This window comes from Maniola hyperantus, chromosome 9 (genome assembly GCF_902806685.2).
Source record: "Maniola hyperantus chromosome 9, iAphHyp1.2, whole genome shotgun sequence".
Taxonomy (NCBI): Eukaryota; Metazoa; Arthropoda; class Insecta; order Lepidoptera; family Nymphalidae; genus Maniola; species Maniola hyperantus.
Window position 1 is genome coordinate 11,272,749 of NC_048544.1, and position 15,620 is coordinate 11,288,368.

Sequence of the window (15,620 nt, forward strand, 5' to 3'; positions counted from 1 at the left end):
TGCAGCATTTACACTAAATAAGTCAGAATAATTAAGTACTTAAATACAGAAGTATTGTAGAAGGGAGGTTGTCGCCGCGCCCGATAAGAAGTGTCCTTGGTTGAATGTGTTTAATTCATCTAAGGCAGTAACCCGTCATAGCGCGTTATTGTTAAAGCAATCTTAATTTTTACACAGGCGTTACGTACAGGCTTCGCGTTCTTTTCATGCATGCAAATAGGTACTCGTACAAAAACGCACGATTTTTGTATATTTTAGTACTAGTGGGTGAGTTGCTCAAAATCGGCTGGACGCGGTCCATGTATAAAAGAAATCAGATTTCATTTCTATTTAGGTAGGTACTTACAATATTTTAATTTATTTAAATGTACCTAGTCTAAAACGTGCAGTCAAGATCTTGAGAGTCCCTATCCTGTGCACGATCGGGGCATCCTTGCAGCATCACGATGGAGGAGTCGGGATCCAAAGTTCAATCATGTAGTCTAGCTTGGTACTTAAAATAATAGTGCACCATCCGCAGTGCCTGAAACACTAAGTATAGTTTAGGAGTACTGTACGCTGCGTTATCAGGGTTGAAGAGTTTGGCCTTGGAGTCCAAGCATGTCGTTGCCTCCAGTATTAATTCACTATAAACACCTCCTGAATCTTGATAATTTTGGCGGGCAGTAACGCTGCAGCATCAGGATTAAGAAGTTGGATCCAGAAATTGTTATGGGACCACCACGGAAACTTCTGCTATAGATTTAAAAAAGGAAATTGCAAACCGGTCCAGAAACCACGAAAAATCGGTGTTCATACATTAAAAAACGGGCTGAATTGAGAACCACCTCCTTTGGAAGTCGGTTAAAAATGAAAAACACTCTGTTAAAACATTAATAAGTAAATATAATATTTAAAAAAATATTCTAAGAATTAACAACTATTCGTCCGTCCTTAGATACATTAATTGGTGTATGCTTCTCAATGTACGTCTCTAAAACTTCCTCATCGCGGCTGACGACCTCGACGTTCCTTTTGCCCTCCTTGATCATCTAGAATAGAACGAAAAATCTTATAGCTTAAAATGTAACACACAGCTTTTTTTGGGGTTCCGTAGCCAAATGGCAAAAAACGGAACCCTTATGGATTCGTCATGTCTGTCTGTCTGTCCGTCCGTATGTCACATCCACTTTTTTCCGAAACTAGAAGAACTATACTGTTGAGGTAAGTTTCTAAACTCAATAGTTTGCGCGAGAGACACTTCCAAAGTGGTAAAATGTGTAGTCCCCCCCCCCCCCCCCCCCTGTAAGTTCTAAAATAAGAGAATGATAAAACTAAATAAAATATATGATGTACATTACCATGCAAACTTCCACCGAAAATTGTTTTGAAGTAAGTACCTATACTACTGTACGGCAGAAAGTAATGTACATCGGCCTTTAGAATGACATTTCGGCTTTGTAGAGCGTTGTCTCTGTCACTTATACCTGTATGATGTTTTGTCGGTCTCAACGACAGAGACAATGCTCTACAATATCTACTATTCAAAAGGTCGATGTACATTACTTTCTGCCGCGTATTGTACCTGTAACCGACAGAATTACCTGGCAATTTTCGATATGCAATAGAAAATGTATAATTCGAAATTTAATCAAAAGCAGCTTCGTGAAAGTACTAGCTGATGCCCTCGACTTCGTCCGCGTGGATTTAGATTTTTGAATTTGAGATTTGAACTTTGATTTTCCGGGATAAACAGTAGCCTATGTCCTTTCCCCGTGATGCTAACTATCGCTGTACCAAATTTGGTCCAAATCGGTTGAACAGATGGGCCATGAAAGGCTAGCAGACAGACAGACAGACAAACAGACACACTTTCGCATTTATAATATTAGTATGGATCATGGTATACACTTAAGCATTTCTCACCGTAAATCCGTCTCCACCATCAGCCAAATAAGCCGGCGCTATGGCATGGTAGTACACTGAAGGGTCCAGTGGTACGCTGGAGTCTCTACTGTTGCCGACGGATACGGAGGTCACACGCTGGCCTTCTGGCAGCGATACATTATATGTGACTTGAAGACCTGTGGATGAAAATCATATTATGGAATAAGAATCCAACCTTCAACAGCGGAGCTCACCCGGGCCTACTTATTATTACAAAAAACACGTACCCGAAACTTGTAGCACATAGGGTCCTTTGAAAGGATTCATGCCCCAAGCGTCGGATACGCCCCTTTCCAGCGCCAATAGAACGTCCTTGCCTTGAAGCTCGAACAGCTCGATCCGGTCGTTGAAGGGCAACAGCTCGAAAATGACACCTTTGGTTATTTCTGAAATTTGAATTAAAAGTTAATATAAAAAACTTATTCTTTTTTTAAGGTTCCCAAAGTTTAAAAATGGAGCCCTATCAATGTCACTCAGCTTTCTGTCTTTTTGTCGGTCAGTCTATCCGCGTGTCACAAGTCTCTAGTTTGTAAACGAAATGAGTTAAAAACCTAAAATTTTGGTATTTGGTGTTGAATATTGACCCAAAACCGAATCATCATCATCATCATTCGAAAGACGTCCACTGCTGGACATAGACACTCTGTTGTAGGGACTTCCACACGCCACGGTCTTGCACCGCCGCCGCTTGAATCCAGCAGCTCCCTGCCGACGTCAAAGCTGTCAGTTTTAGACCCTTTTTGTGACGATGGTCACCTTAGAGTGGTATATTCCTTGCATTCTGCCTTTAAAACGCAAAATTAAAATACTTACGTCCACTAGGTATCGCAGATTTGATGTTGCCACGCTGAATAAACGCTAGGTGATGGAATTCCGGGCGTAAAGACTTTGCCTGTATAAAATAATCTATATATATATATATATATATAAAAGGAAAAGGTGACTGACTGACTGACTGACTGACCGACTGATCTATCAACGTACAGCTCAAACTACTGGACGGATCGGACTGAAATTTGGCAAGCAGATAGCTATTATGACGTAGGCATCCGCTAAGAAAGGGTGTTTAAAAATTCAGCCCTAAAGGGGGTGAAATAGGGGTTTAAAATTTGGATAAATTTAAAATGGATTTTAAAAATTTTTAAAAAAAAATTAAAATCCACGCGGACGAAGTCGCGGGCATCAGCTAGTATTAAATATTAAGAGCCTGTTTCACTACACACAACCGCCAGATAAACTTTATCTAACAATAACGTTATGACAGCTTTTATATAGGGAATAACAAAGGTACACCTTTCAAAGTGCTTCCATCTCAAACTACATCATCATTTCGATCACAGGAGATAACGCAATAAAGGCAGATCAAACTCACTTTGACACTTCACAAAGTGATTTCGGTAAATAAGCATTACAATAGCTGTAGAAGCGCTTATAATGCTAATATATACAGCCAGCTAAAGCAGCATAAACACCCTGGCTGAGATCTATAGAGCGCAATTTGACTTTGCTCAGACTTAAGGCAATGTTAAAACGAGCCAGGGTTATACCGCTGGCATAAATCTGTCTCGTTTTAACTGAAACTTAAGCTTAGGCAAAGTCAAAGTGCGCTCTATAGATTTCATCCTAAGTATAATATGAATACAGCTTCCCTGTGTTACTTGGGGCGAGACCCGAGAAATATATCTACAACGACACGCCTCTTCGAGAGTAGCATCTTACCTGAGAGTAGCTCTTATCTCTAACCTATTGAAAGAGAAGGGTTTATTAAATTTTAAGCCGCAGGCAGCCCTGTACAATATAAATATAATATAATACTTCGGTACCTAGAAGGTACTATTAAGTATTCTAGATGCAAATATCTTCAGATACCGTGGGGCAGAAGTGAAACTGTGCTCTGTCTCGCTCACTCATATATGTCTGATTATGGGCTTTCGCGCTGCCCAGTCAATGTGCGATTCATCGCACAGTTCGTTCATGACACGTGAACGACCCATTCCAAAGCACATTATGTGCCACTTACTCTGTGATGCACTATGGGTGCGTTTCCACCGAAGTGGAGTGAAGTAAAGCTGAGCGGAGACGTGTGTTTTCAACCTTTTTAGAGCTATGGTCTATTGAATACGTATTCTCTCTGCTTCAGTGTAACTTACATATTCAGCCATAGCGTCCACCAGCAGATCCCCAATAGCGCACTCTCCAAACACACAGTCCTCGAGGTTTAGTGTAGTTTCACACTCGCCTATCACTACTTGTTCCGCTCTGTGGACCATGTCGGCGTAGGGTGCTAGTCTTGCTTTAATGTCCAAATCTATAAAAATAGATAGTAAGTATAGTTTTAGACAAGAAGCAATCGGACTAAGCTAAGGGTAGGTAAAGCGCTTAATTTAGTAGGCTCCTGCTATAATGGAGCGGTGCGGGAGAGAGATGACCTAATGAAAGAATTTTACCTTCTGGCTCCTTTCTGTCGAGGAAAATCGGTCCCCCCTCCCACTTGACGAAGTCCCCGCAGTAGTTAAAATAAACTTTCAGGTTGCCCATGTACTTGGTGTATGCTGATGCTTGGACTATCACTACCTGTAAACGGGATTAAGTTCGAATACTAATTTGAATTTTCTTGTTCTTGTGCGATCAAAGTTGTACAAGTGCGGATGGGACGCTGTGATGCCAAAAAATGTATGGCGCTCGACGGAATAAAACGCGTGCGCGGGCAGCGCTTGCTATAATAATAACTAGCTGATGCCCGCGACTTCGTACGCGTGGATTTAGGGTTTTAAATATCCTGTGAGAACTCTTAAATTATCCGGGATAAAAAGTAGCCTATGTCCTTCCCCGGGTTGCAAGCTACCCCTGTAACAAATTTCGTCAAAATCGTAAGGTAGCAGACAGACAGACAGACAGACAGACACAATTTCGCATTTATAATATTAGTAATAGTAATATCCAGTCCTAAATTGAAACTAATTCCTCTACTAACATTGAGGGCGTCATCTCAGGGCAATTTATTTGGTAAACTAATACTTACGCTTCTTTTCTACGGATCTAGTTGACCCGCCCAGGGTAGAATTTCTGATTTTTTTAGTGCGTTATACCTACGTCATACAGAAAACCTCTTTCACACAAAACATGTCTCTCAAACAAAGCATCAAATTTCTAGATCCAACAGTTTCACTAGGCTTAATTTCTGCAAATCCTTTTTCAGTGGGTTGTACTATCATAGAAAAATCTAGCTACGTAGGTACACACCTTATGTTTTTTACTAGCGGAAGACTCAACAAACACAGGGTAAGGCCCTGCCACTGCTTCACCGCTGGGGGCCGGTCCGTTCCAGAGCAAAGAATGTGAGTGACCACCAACTATGATGTCTACGTACTCGCCGGAATCTCGTGCAATTTTTCTGTAAATCCACATTTAGTAATCTAAGAATTTTGATATGAATCGTCATCATCATCATCTCAAACCAACGATCACCGAACACTACAGAGAACGGGTCTCCTCTCAAAGCAAGAAAGATTAAGGGCACTATCCAACATGCTGGCCAAATGCGGATTAGCCGAAGACCTTCAAAAAGAATTATTATTTACTACATACTGGAGTTAGCAGACTTCACATACCGTTGAGAACATTACAAAGAACTTTCAGGAATGCATGTCTCCTCCCAATGTTTTTCTTCACCGTTTAAAGCAAGTGATATTTAATTAGGTACTGAAAAGTTAGGGATGCGTCCCCAGGGTCTCCCGATTAGAAGGATGTCCTAGCCTATCACCTCTCGGATATTAATTAAAAAATTTAGAGATCTGGAGTAAAACAAAGATCCCTTATAGTTTCGTTCAGTGACTGGACACATAAACAGACTGGACTATAGTCCGTTTGTAGGTATGTGTGTCACAAGAGACAATCGGTCAAGTGCGAGACGGACTTGCACACGAAGGGTTCCTTCCGTACCTACACGTTCCGTATCATGCCATGGTACTCAAAAAATAACACTCAACGGTTGACTTCTAATACAATTTAAAAAACACGTTTTTAGTTTGAGCTCATATTCTGCTGTGTCATTCTGCATGTTTCGCCCAGATTTTAGTAAGTACCTACCTAGATGTCAAAACGCAATATTAACACTCACTTGTCAACATCAAGGCCGCAATGTGACAGTACAATGATTATATCAACTCCTTTATCATTAAGCTCTTTGGCTTCCCGCTTCACAGCTTCCAGCGGGTCGGTGAACTCTACATTACCAGCCGAAGATAAAATCTGCAAAATTAATATAACACTATTCATTTTTTTTTAATTTTCATGGCGGCTATTTTGAAATTTGTATAGCTGCAACAGAAATCTAAATTTATATAAAAGGAAAAGGTGACTGACTGACTGATCTATCAACGCACAGCTCAAACTACTGGACGGATCGGGCTGAAATTTGGCATGCAGATAGCTATTATGACGTAGGCATCCGCTAAGAAAGGATTTTTGAAAATTCAACCCCTAAGGGGGTGAAATAGGGCTTTGAAATTTTTGTATTCCGCGCGGACGAAGTCGCGAGCATAAGCTAGTATATTATAACCTGTGAAAATTTCAACTTTCTACCTATTACGGTTCTCGAAATAGAGCCCGCTGTCTGACAGACAAACGGACGGACGAACAAGCTTAGTAATAGGGTTCCGTTGGCAACCTTCGGGTACGGAACCCTAAAAATACCGTGTAAACAGCGGAAAATCAGCGCATTATTTTTGTCCTTCCCTTGAACGTTTAGCTACAAGTTACAACAAGCGTCGTCTTCTTATCTACTCATGGAAAATGAAATCTAAACATATAAAACCGAAAGGTGACTGACTGACTGACAGAATTATCTATCAACGCACAGCTCAAACTACTGGACGGATCGGGCTGAAATTTGGCATGCAGATAGCTATTATGACGTAGACATCCGCTAAGAAAGGATTTTTGAAAATTCAACCCCTAAGGGGGTTTGAAATTTGTGTAGTCCACGCGGACAAAGTCTCAATCTCGAGCATAAGCTAGTCTAAATATATAAAAGGAAAAGGTAACTGACTGATCTATCAACGCACAGCTCAAACTACTGAACGGATCGAGCTGAAATTTAGCATGCAGATAGCTATTATGACGTAGATATCTGCTAAGAAAGGATTTTTGAAAATTTACCATCTAAGGGGGTAAAACAGGGCTTTGAAATTTGTGTAGCCTACGCAGACGAAGTCGCAAATATAAGCTAGTAAAATATAAATGATCTTAGAATGTATTATGCTTAGATAACAAAGCTATTCTAACGAGTTGTCAACATCTTATCAGACTATTGAAGGATGAATGAATGCATGAAATATGCTTTATTGTAAGTAGGTACATCAAAAGATACCTACATGCAAATTATGCAAAATAATTACATATTGCCCTGCCTGTTACTTTTAAGAAAATATCAACTCTTACCTTAGTGTCTGGAGTAATAAGTCCTATAATACCAATTTTCCTCTTCTTCCGCTCAATGATGATGTGCGGCCTATACAGGCCTTGTAAGATGGGCTCTTTGCTAGTATCCATGTTGGCTGCAACAACTGGTGCTTTTAGGGCTCTCAGGTATGGCGCCAAACCTTGAGGACCGTCATCGAACTCGTGGTTGCCGATTGCCTGTAAATATAGTGTCACTATTTTAGTTCACCACCAACGGCCTAATGCCCCGCAGAGAACCTAAAGCCGTCGGTTCTTGACCTGGTATCTCTCCGGTCGTGTCGGGTTTCCATCCCATCGGACTATGAGAGTAAGAGAACAGAGAGTGCACGTGTGTTTGTGCACACACCTATGGACCATAATATCTCCCGCATCTCTGTGGAGATTGGCTGCGCTATGTTCGGTCGGGGGGATATTATTTCGGTATTTTGTATTCAGCAAAATCAGGGATGATAACTTATGTTACCATCTCCCAGTGTGCAAGCAAATCTGAGACGATGACAATGAGTCCGGTATATTTAGCTTTAAATAATGCTAAAGAACGCTGAATAAGTAAAGTCAATGGCAACCTAGACCGAAAGAGACGGAGCAGTTTTTTATGGCGTCTTGCCATGCAGTTTGTCATCACGTTTCACTTTAATACGCGGCAGAAAATATTGTACATTGACCTTTAGAATGAGATAACGGATTTGTAGAGCATTGTCGCTGTCGTTGAGACTTAGGGGTAGAATTTCGGAAAATCCTGTCTTTTACAAAGAACTCACCCTCCAAATTTCATGTCTCTAGGACCAGTGGTTTAGGCTGTGCGTTTATATATTATAAGTCAGTCAGTCGGTTAGTTGGTCAGTCAGGACTTTGAATTTAATATATACAGACAGACAGACAGATAGCTGTTTCGTAGTGCATTGTCTCTGTCGTTAAGACCGACAAAATTTCATATAGGTATGAATGACAGAGACAACGCTCTACAAAGCCGAAATGTCATTCTAAAGGCCGATGTACATTTTTTTCTGCCGCGTAGGTACTGTACCTTTATATTCAGCCTTTATATTACCTACACACAAGTGTAGCAGGGATACATAGGTATAATGTCCTGATGCAGAGGTGATCCTTCGTACCTGGCCTATAAGAATATACTCATAGGTATATTTACCCGGACAAAGAGCGTGTGAATCGTTTAGTCTTAACAATATACTTTTGAGCTATAAACTGAATACATAACACATTTCCGTTTGTAAATTGCATAATGGCTTGTAGTCATTACGTAGTTAAGTTGGAAATATTGAACGAGTGGGAATCATTTTATACCTAGTGCCTCCATAGTGCCTCAAAGAAAAGAAAACTAAAATAAATAAAAATAGTCCTCCAACTGCAGAGGTACCTAGGTATTTGTTTGTCAAGCAATCACTAAGTTCTATCAAATATTTTATTCCCCTTCAACATAAATAAAATATCATTCTAGGCTTGTTGACACAGAAAACCGAGCTGGCTTAGGTAGACACCTACCTAATACCTGTACAGTACCCGGCAGGAAATATTGTACATTGACATTTGGAAAGAGATAGCGGTTTCGTAGAGCGTTGTCTCTGTCGTTGAGACCGACAAAACGTTACACAGACATGAGTGACAGAGACAACACTCTACAAAGCCGAATTTCTAAAGCTCGATGTACAATATCTCTTGCCGGCTACTGTAAATGAAATTAGAAATGATCATAAAACACTACGATTAGACTAAGACAAGACTACAGCAAGAATACGATAAATCTACGACAAGACTACGTTACGACAATAGTACGACAAGGCTACAACAATGCTACGACAAGACTACACAACACTCAACATCATGACAAGTCTACGACAAGACCACAACAACAGTCAACATCACGACCAGTCTACGAAAAGACTACGACAAACATTACGACAAGCATACGACAGCACTACCACAAATGTACGACAATACTATGACAACACTACCACAAGAGTACGACAAGACTATGACAACATTACCACAAGAGTACGACAAGACTATGACAAAATTACCACAGGAGAACGACAAGACTATGACAACATTACCACACGAGTACGACAAGACTAGGACAACATTACCACAAGAGTACGACAAGACTATGACAACATTACCACAAGAGTACGACAAGACTATGACAACATTACCACAAGAGTACGACAAGACTATGACAACATTACCACAAAAGTACGACAAGACTATGACAACACTAATTGGTTACTTACATGAGCATCATGTTCCAAAAGGTTCATGAACTCCTGTGTAATATTCCATTTAAGCAGTGTATACCAGTAGGTGCCTTGAAAGCTGTCGCCTGCATTCAGAAGTATAGAGTTCGGCTTCTTCTGCCGTAGCGATTCGATCTTCTTGTAGAGCCTTGGAAAGCCGCCTAGGCAAGAGTTGTTGTTGACCCGGCATGTTGGAGTTTCTACTGATGTTTCTTCGAATCTAAATATAGACAGAAGTACTTAGTTAAATGGAGGTTCATCATCATCATCATTATCATCAACAACTGCTAGACGTCCACGGCTGGACATAGGGTCTCTTGTAGGGACTTTCACATGTCACGGTCTTGTGCCGCCTGAATCCAGCAGCTCCCTGCGACTCGCCTGATGTCGTCCGTCCACCTAGTGGAGGGGGTCTTCCAACGCTGTGCTTTCCGAGGTTGCGCTGTGCTTTCCGAGGTTGCCATTCCAGCACCTTAGGGAGGGTTAGGTTAAATGAGGGTTACTTATTACAGTTACTTATTAGCAATATTATAAATCACTAGCTGATCCCCGCGGCTTCGCCCGCGTAGATTTAGGTTTTTAAAGATCCCGTATAGCCTATGTCACTCAGGAATAATGTAGCTTTCTACTGGTGAAAGAATTTTTAAAATCGGTTCAGTAGTTCGAAAGATTACCCCCTACAAACAAACTTAACGACATTACCTCTTTATATAATACGTAATATTTTAATTTCGCCATAACTTTAAAACCAAACGTCCAATTTTAATCATTCAAAGACCAAATATTATCTCCATAAACTGTTCTTAGTGATGAAATCATTTATTTTGATAAGGATTAATAGCATGAGTAAAATAAACGCGTTTAAATGTAGTCCAAAAAAAATTCAAGATTTTTAAATAAAAAAATGGTTGCTGTGCCTCACTCGACATAGATGGGTATAGTGTGTCGCGGACTTTTTTGTAGATATTTATAAGATCTACAATTAATTAGAACATTTTATGGTTCTATCTTTTATAGTTTAGGCAGCGTACGCAAAATAAGTAACTTTTCTGGTTGATTTTTTACACCTTGTGTCCGAAAAACCCAAATATCTTACGGAACCCTATTTTTTTCCAAAATAAAATATAGCCTATGTTACTCGTGGATAATGTAGCTTTCGAATGGTGAAAGAATTTTTAAAATCGGTCCAGTAGTTTTTGAGCCTATTCAGTACAATCAAACAAACAAACAAACAAACAAACAAACAAACAAAGTTTTCCTCTTTATAATATTAGTGTAGATAGTGTAGATTTATTCCCCAATTGTTTGTTATTTTTGGCACTGTTTACCTACATAGAAATATTGTAGAGTACGAGTACTTAGAGTATTTATCTCTCTTCTAGGTACCTTATATCAAGTTTGTGGTACCTACTCGCTACGGTTTAGGGGTTAGAAGGTTTCTCTAGTTCATAAGTAGGTAGGTACTATGACAGTCTAATATTAGAGATTCTCATCTAGACCTTTTGGATTATAGTCTGTTCGTATAGGCGATATAAAATATTTCACATATTGTGGAACTGAGGTTTCATTACACAGTCATACTGGTAGGTTATTATTATTTCGTCAGGTCTGTAATTATTATGCTTCATTGCTCTTATCGAAAGTAGATATCTATAGACATAGTATGTGCGCGACAGGTCGAGATGGCAATGGGGAGGGAACGCACCGTACACCCGCACAGCCCCCGCGCTAACCCAGCGCGAGCGAGCGCGAATGACGTGCGGGTGTGCGGGGCGTTCCCCCGCTTCATACCCCGATTGCCATCTCAAGCTGTCGCGGACTACACAAGTAAAAGGTTACACTCGCATGTTTATTAAGGTTGCAAATATAAGTGTTATGTACCAACTTATGTAGGTACCTACTTAATAACCGCAAAATGACCTAGTAAGTAATATTATTATCATGTTGGATAAGAGACAATATACCTACCTACTTACTTACTTATTTACAAATTTTTTTCGATCTACCAAAACCGAGGTGGTTTTGGCAACGCAAATCAAATTTTATTACCTACGTTTGTTTTGTAACCCTAACCAATATTAAAAAAAACCGGCTAAGTGCGAAAGGGACTCGCTCACGGAGGCAAGGAAAGATTACAGTCGTATAAGAAATAACATTTTTAATCCCACACCAATCCCATCCTGCACTCGCGACCTCGTGCACCGGACAGCGCCATCTATGATGTGGTAAATTATTATTTGTTCAAGAACCCCGTAAGGAGGCTACGCCTCGAGGCCCGTACCCCCGCTTGGCCTTCGGCCAACCGGAGAAGACCCTGTCGTCGGAAATTCATAGTTTTCGGATTTTTTCGTTTAATTGTGCTGTAAGACCTACCTTGATTCTAGGTCAACGGGAAGTACCCTATACGTTACTTGACAGATGCGACAAATAGACAGACAATTGATCCTATAAGCGTTCCTTATAACTTTTGAGGTGCGGAACCCTAAAAAACTGAAGATTTGAAATTACCGATAATAATAATAAAGTAGGTAGGTACCCACATTGTAGGTTTTGCAATTTTGACCTAAAAAGATGTTTCAAGAAACATAAGCAAGTAATAAATTTCGATAACTGGATAGTGTCGCTACTAGATGGCATAACAGTCGCTTCAGTACTGAGTGAACATATCAATACTTATAATAAAACTGTAATCACAAATAAGCAAGTAACTTTCAAAATTAATATAACTACACTTAATTTAACTAATAACTTAACTAATAATTTTAAATTGTCGTTTTTAGTTAGACTTAAGCAAAAAATATACTTATAGATAGTAGATAGGTATTTAGAACATAGGTATAATATTAAAATAAACAGGTAAGTAGGTATCTAGTTACATACCCCGCAGCGTGTGAGCGACAATTTTATTATAGGTTTAATTATTTCGACTAGGTAGTTAGGTACCTATTAACTTTGTTAACGACCAAAATAATTAATGTAACTGAAGCTTAAATTACGCAAAAGATAGCTACCTACTTAGTTACTTTGTAAATGTTTAGTTTTTGCGATCATATTGAATAGTAGGTAACGTCTTTGTTTATTTATGATCAGGAGGTGGATCGCCCAATAAATTCAATCTTGATAAATACATAAATATAATTTATTATATTAACAGAAAGACATTACTTTTTCCAACGATAACGATAACTCACAAGTGACAGACTTACAAATATAGAACGCTATTTTATTCTCTCTTCACTTTAGATGTAATGAGTTTACATACAAGTATATCACGTTCTAATACGCGCCCTTAAACCATTACATCGCAAACAACATAGTGTGCCCTTAACTTATTACAGTGTAATATAAACACGCCCTTACATCGCGCCCTTAACCTATTACAGTGTAATATAAACACGCCTTTACAATTTTCTATCAATCAATAAGATTAAATAAAACTCTAGAAAATATTTGATTATAAAAATAAAATAACTATAAACTAGTTCTACGGCAAACACACAATATTCCTATTAGGTACAATATTATGCTTCTGAGCCTCGCAACTTTTCTATGTGGCCGCACAAACTTGAATTAGACTCATATCTTTCTACCATGATTGAATTTTCAGAGCTTCTAGTTTTAGATGTGAAGGCCCATACCATAACCTATTTATGATCAGGAGGTGGATCGCCCAATAAATTCAATCTTGATAAATACATAAATATAATTTATTATATTAACAGAAAGACATTACTTTTTCCAACGATAACGATAACTCACAAGTGACAGACTTACAAATATAGAACGCTATTTTATTCTCTCTTCACTTTAGATGTAATGAGTTTACATACAAGTATATCACGTTCTAATATTGTTTACCTTTTATTTACCCTTAGAAGTGACCCTTATAGGATCACTTCGTAGTCTGTCCGTCTGTCTGTCGTGTCTGTCAAGAAAACCTTTACAGTACTTCCCGTTGACCTAGAATCATGAAATTTGGCAGGTAGTTAGGTCTTATAGCACAAGTAAACGAATAAATCCACACAATTAGTATTATCAATTTTAAAAGTAAGATATATACTTATTACTATGTAGATATAGGTCCTAAGTGGGATATCATATAATGAAAGCGCTTTACCTGTATATTTTAAAACAGATTTTTATTTATTTTTATGCTTAAAAGTTTTTTATTTATCGTGCAAAATGTCGAAAAACATACCCGAGTTACCCTCGGTGCGCGAGACTGACTCGCACTTGGCCGGTTTCTACTAGTTTATCATCATACTGTGGAATAGTAGCATCAATTGTTTATTGTTAGACACGCTGAACGGTCAACTAGCACTATGTCAGGTCAGATCCATAGATTTTTTTAAATAACTACCTTAAGTTAAGCTCATGTGGTTATTTGAACTGTACCATAAGAGAATCACACGTTTTTAAAGTTTATATCTGTCTGTCTGTTTGAACGGGTTAATCTTCGGAACGGCTGAACCTATTTTGGCGGGACTTTCACAGACAAGTAGAGGATTAATCAAGGAGTAGGTAACATAGGCTACTTTTTTAACCGACTTTCAAAAAAGGAGTTGTGTTTTTCTACGTATATACACCGAAATCTCCGAGATTTCTATATCGATTTGAGTAACTTTTTTAAATTAACATAGAGAAACTTCGACCCTGTCCCATAAAAAGATTTGGATTCCAACTCCTCAATCCTGATGCCGTACGGGACCTGACCACAAAAATTGATGAGATTTAGAAATTGTCGTTGCGTACCTACCAAGTAAAGACTTTGAATTCGAGGACTCAACTCCTCAGCCCTGATGATGTAAGGAATTGCATTCTTAAATCTTGGTGATCAAATTTTGGTACAGAGATATATTATTATCTCGCATATCGGAGACGGGCTACTACGGATAGGCTACTTTTTAACCTGGAAAATCAAAAGTTCCCACGGGATTTCCAAAAACCTAAATTCACGCGGGCGAAGCCGCGGGCATCGGCCAGATGCTAATAAAAAGAGATCTTTTCAATTTTTTATCATTTAATTGTTTCTCTTTATGAAGATATTCCTCTTTATAGAGATAGAAATGTGAGATAAGTAGCTAAGGAATAAAAGTTACAGGCGGAAGTACGGGGAAGTCCTTCTATAGTACTTAATTCAAAAACATACCTGGCATGAAAATCATTGTAATGAATAAGATTCAACTCGTACAATCCTTCGAACGGCAATGCGAAAGTAAAAACAAAACTGACCATGAAATTAAAAAGAAAACCTTTTAGCACGAGCGAGCCCATTTCGTAAACAATACTGACATTTCACCAACAAAACTAGCTCGCGATTCGACGTTTCCACAATCACTGACAAAGAGTAGGTATATAATCACTACGTTTTATGAGTTGGACTGACACATGATTATGTGAATGAATGATTAAAGACGTGCGCAAACTACATAGTTGCTGCCTGGTTCGTATGATGACGGATCGATAGATAGGTACGGCACGGTACGGCCCACGCCCAAACTCACGTGGCCGTTACCGGCTCTAGCAGACGGTCGATAGTTGCCCGGGAATTACGCCTATTTTTGGCAAAGAAAACATTTTTTTATTAATTTTCTAGTTTCTTCTATTATAGGTTATTTACACACGAAGTTGCCTCAAAATGTGCCCTAAAATAGAGATTTTTCAAGGGCCTTTTGAAATAAACACAACTTTACTATGTTAATTGATTTAGGGCTTAGATAATGGAGACATAAATCGATATAAGTATCATCATGCGTCATCTTAAACTACATGATCACATACCATCAGGTGAGATTGCAGTCAAGGGCTAACTTGTATCTGAATAAAAAAAAAGATAGCTTAGATATAGATCTAGAACAACAAATAATAGAATAGTAGGCGTAATACGTTTGTATGGAGAAGCGCGTAATGGAGCCACTTAAGACGTTGAGTCCTATGTCCGCAGCGTATTAGTTTCGCTTTACATGTTGGAAGTTTTCG

The 15,620-nt window shown here is 39.0% G+C and overlaps 1 protein-coding gene across 2 annotated transcripts; it reads right to left on the reverse strand.

Annotated features, from left to right (window-relative positions):
- Nucleotides 1-864: 864 nt before the first annotated feature.
- LOC117984846 (apyrase-like) lies at nt 865-15,000 on the reverse strand. Of its 2 annotated transcripts, none has more exons than XM_069501089.1 (11): nt 14,791-15,000; nt 9,639-9,861; nt 7,369-7,566; nt 6,047-6,177; nt 5,170-5,320; nt 4,374-4,500; nt 4,077-4,234; nt 2,740-2,818; nt 2,154-2,312; nt 1,906-2,063; nt 865-1,031 (listed from the first exon to the last, which is right to left on the reverse strand). In XM_069501089.1, the coding sequence occupies exons 1-11, from the start codon at nt 14,913-14,915 to the stop codon at nt 906-908; spliced, it is 1,635 nt and encodes a 544-aa protein (XP_069357190.1). In that variant the 5' UTR covers nt 14,916-15,000; the 3' UTR covers nt 865-905. The 2 variants fall into 2 exon arrangements, with proteins under 2 accessions (XP_069357190.1, XP_034827395.1); XM_034971504.2 differs by having other exon boundaries at nt 4,374-4,496; nt 5,166-5,320.
- Between the last annotated feature and the right edge of the window lie 620 nt (nt 15,001-15,620).

Bases quoted from the DNA above. Each gene is read 5' to 3' on its own strand.
- LOC117984846 (XM_069501089.1), bottom strand. From the start codon at position 14,915: ATGGGCTCGCTCGTGCTAAAAGGTTTTCTTTTTAATTTCATGGTCAGT. The intron at 6,178-7,368 runs GTAAGAGTTGAT...TTAATTTTGCAG, and splicing joins TTATTACTCCAGACACTAAG to ATTTTATCTTCGGCTGGTAA. The intron at 2,313-2,739 runs GTAAGTATTTTA...TTCAAATTTCAG, and splicing joins ATCTGCGATACCTAGTGGAC to AAATAACCAAAGGTGTCATT.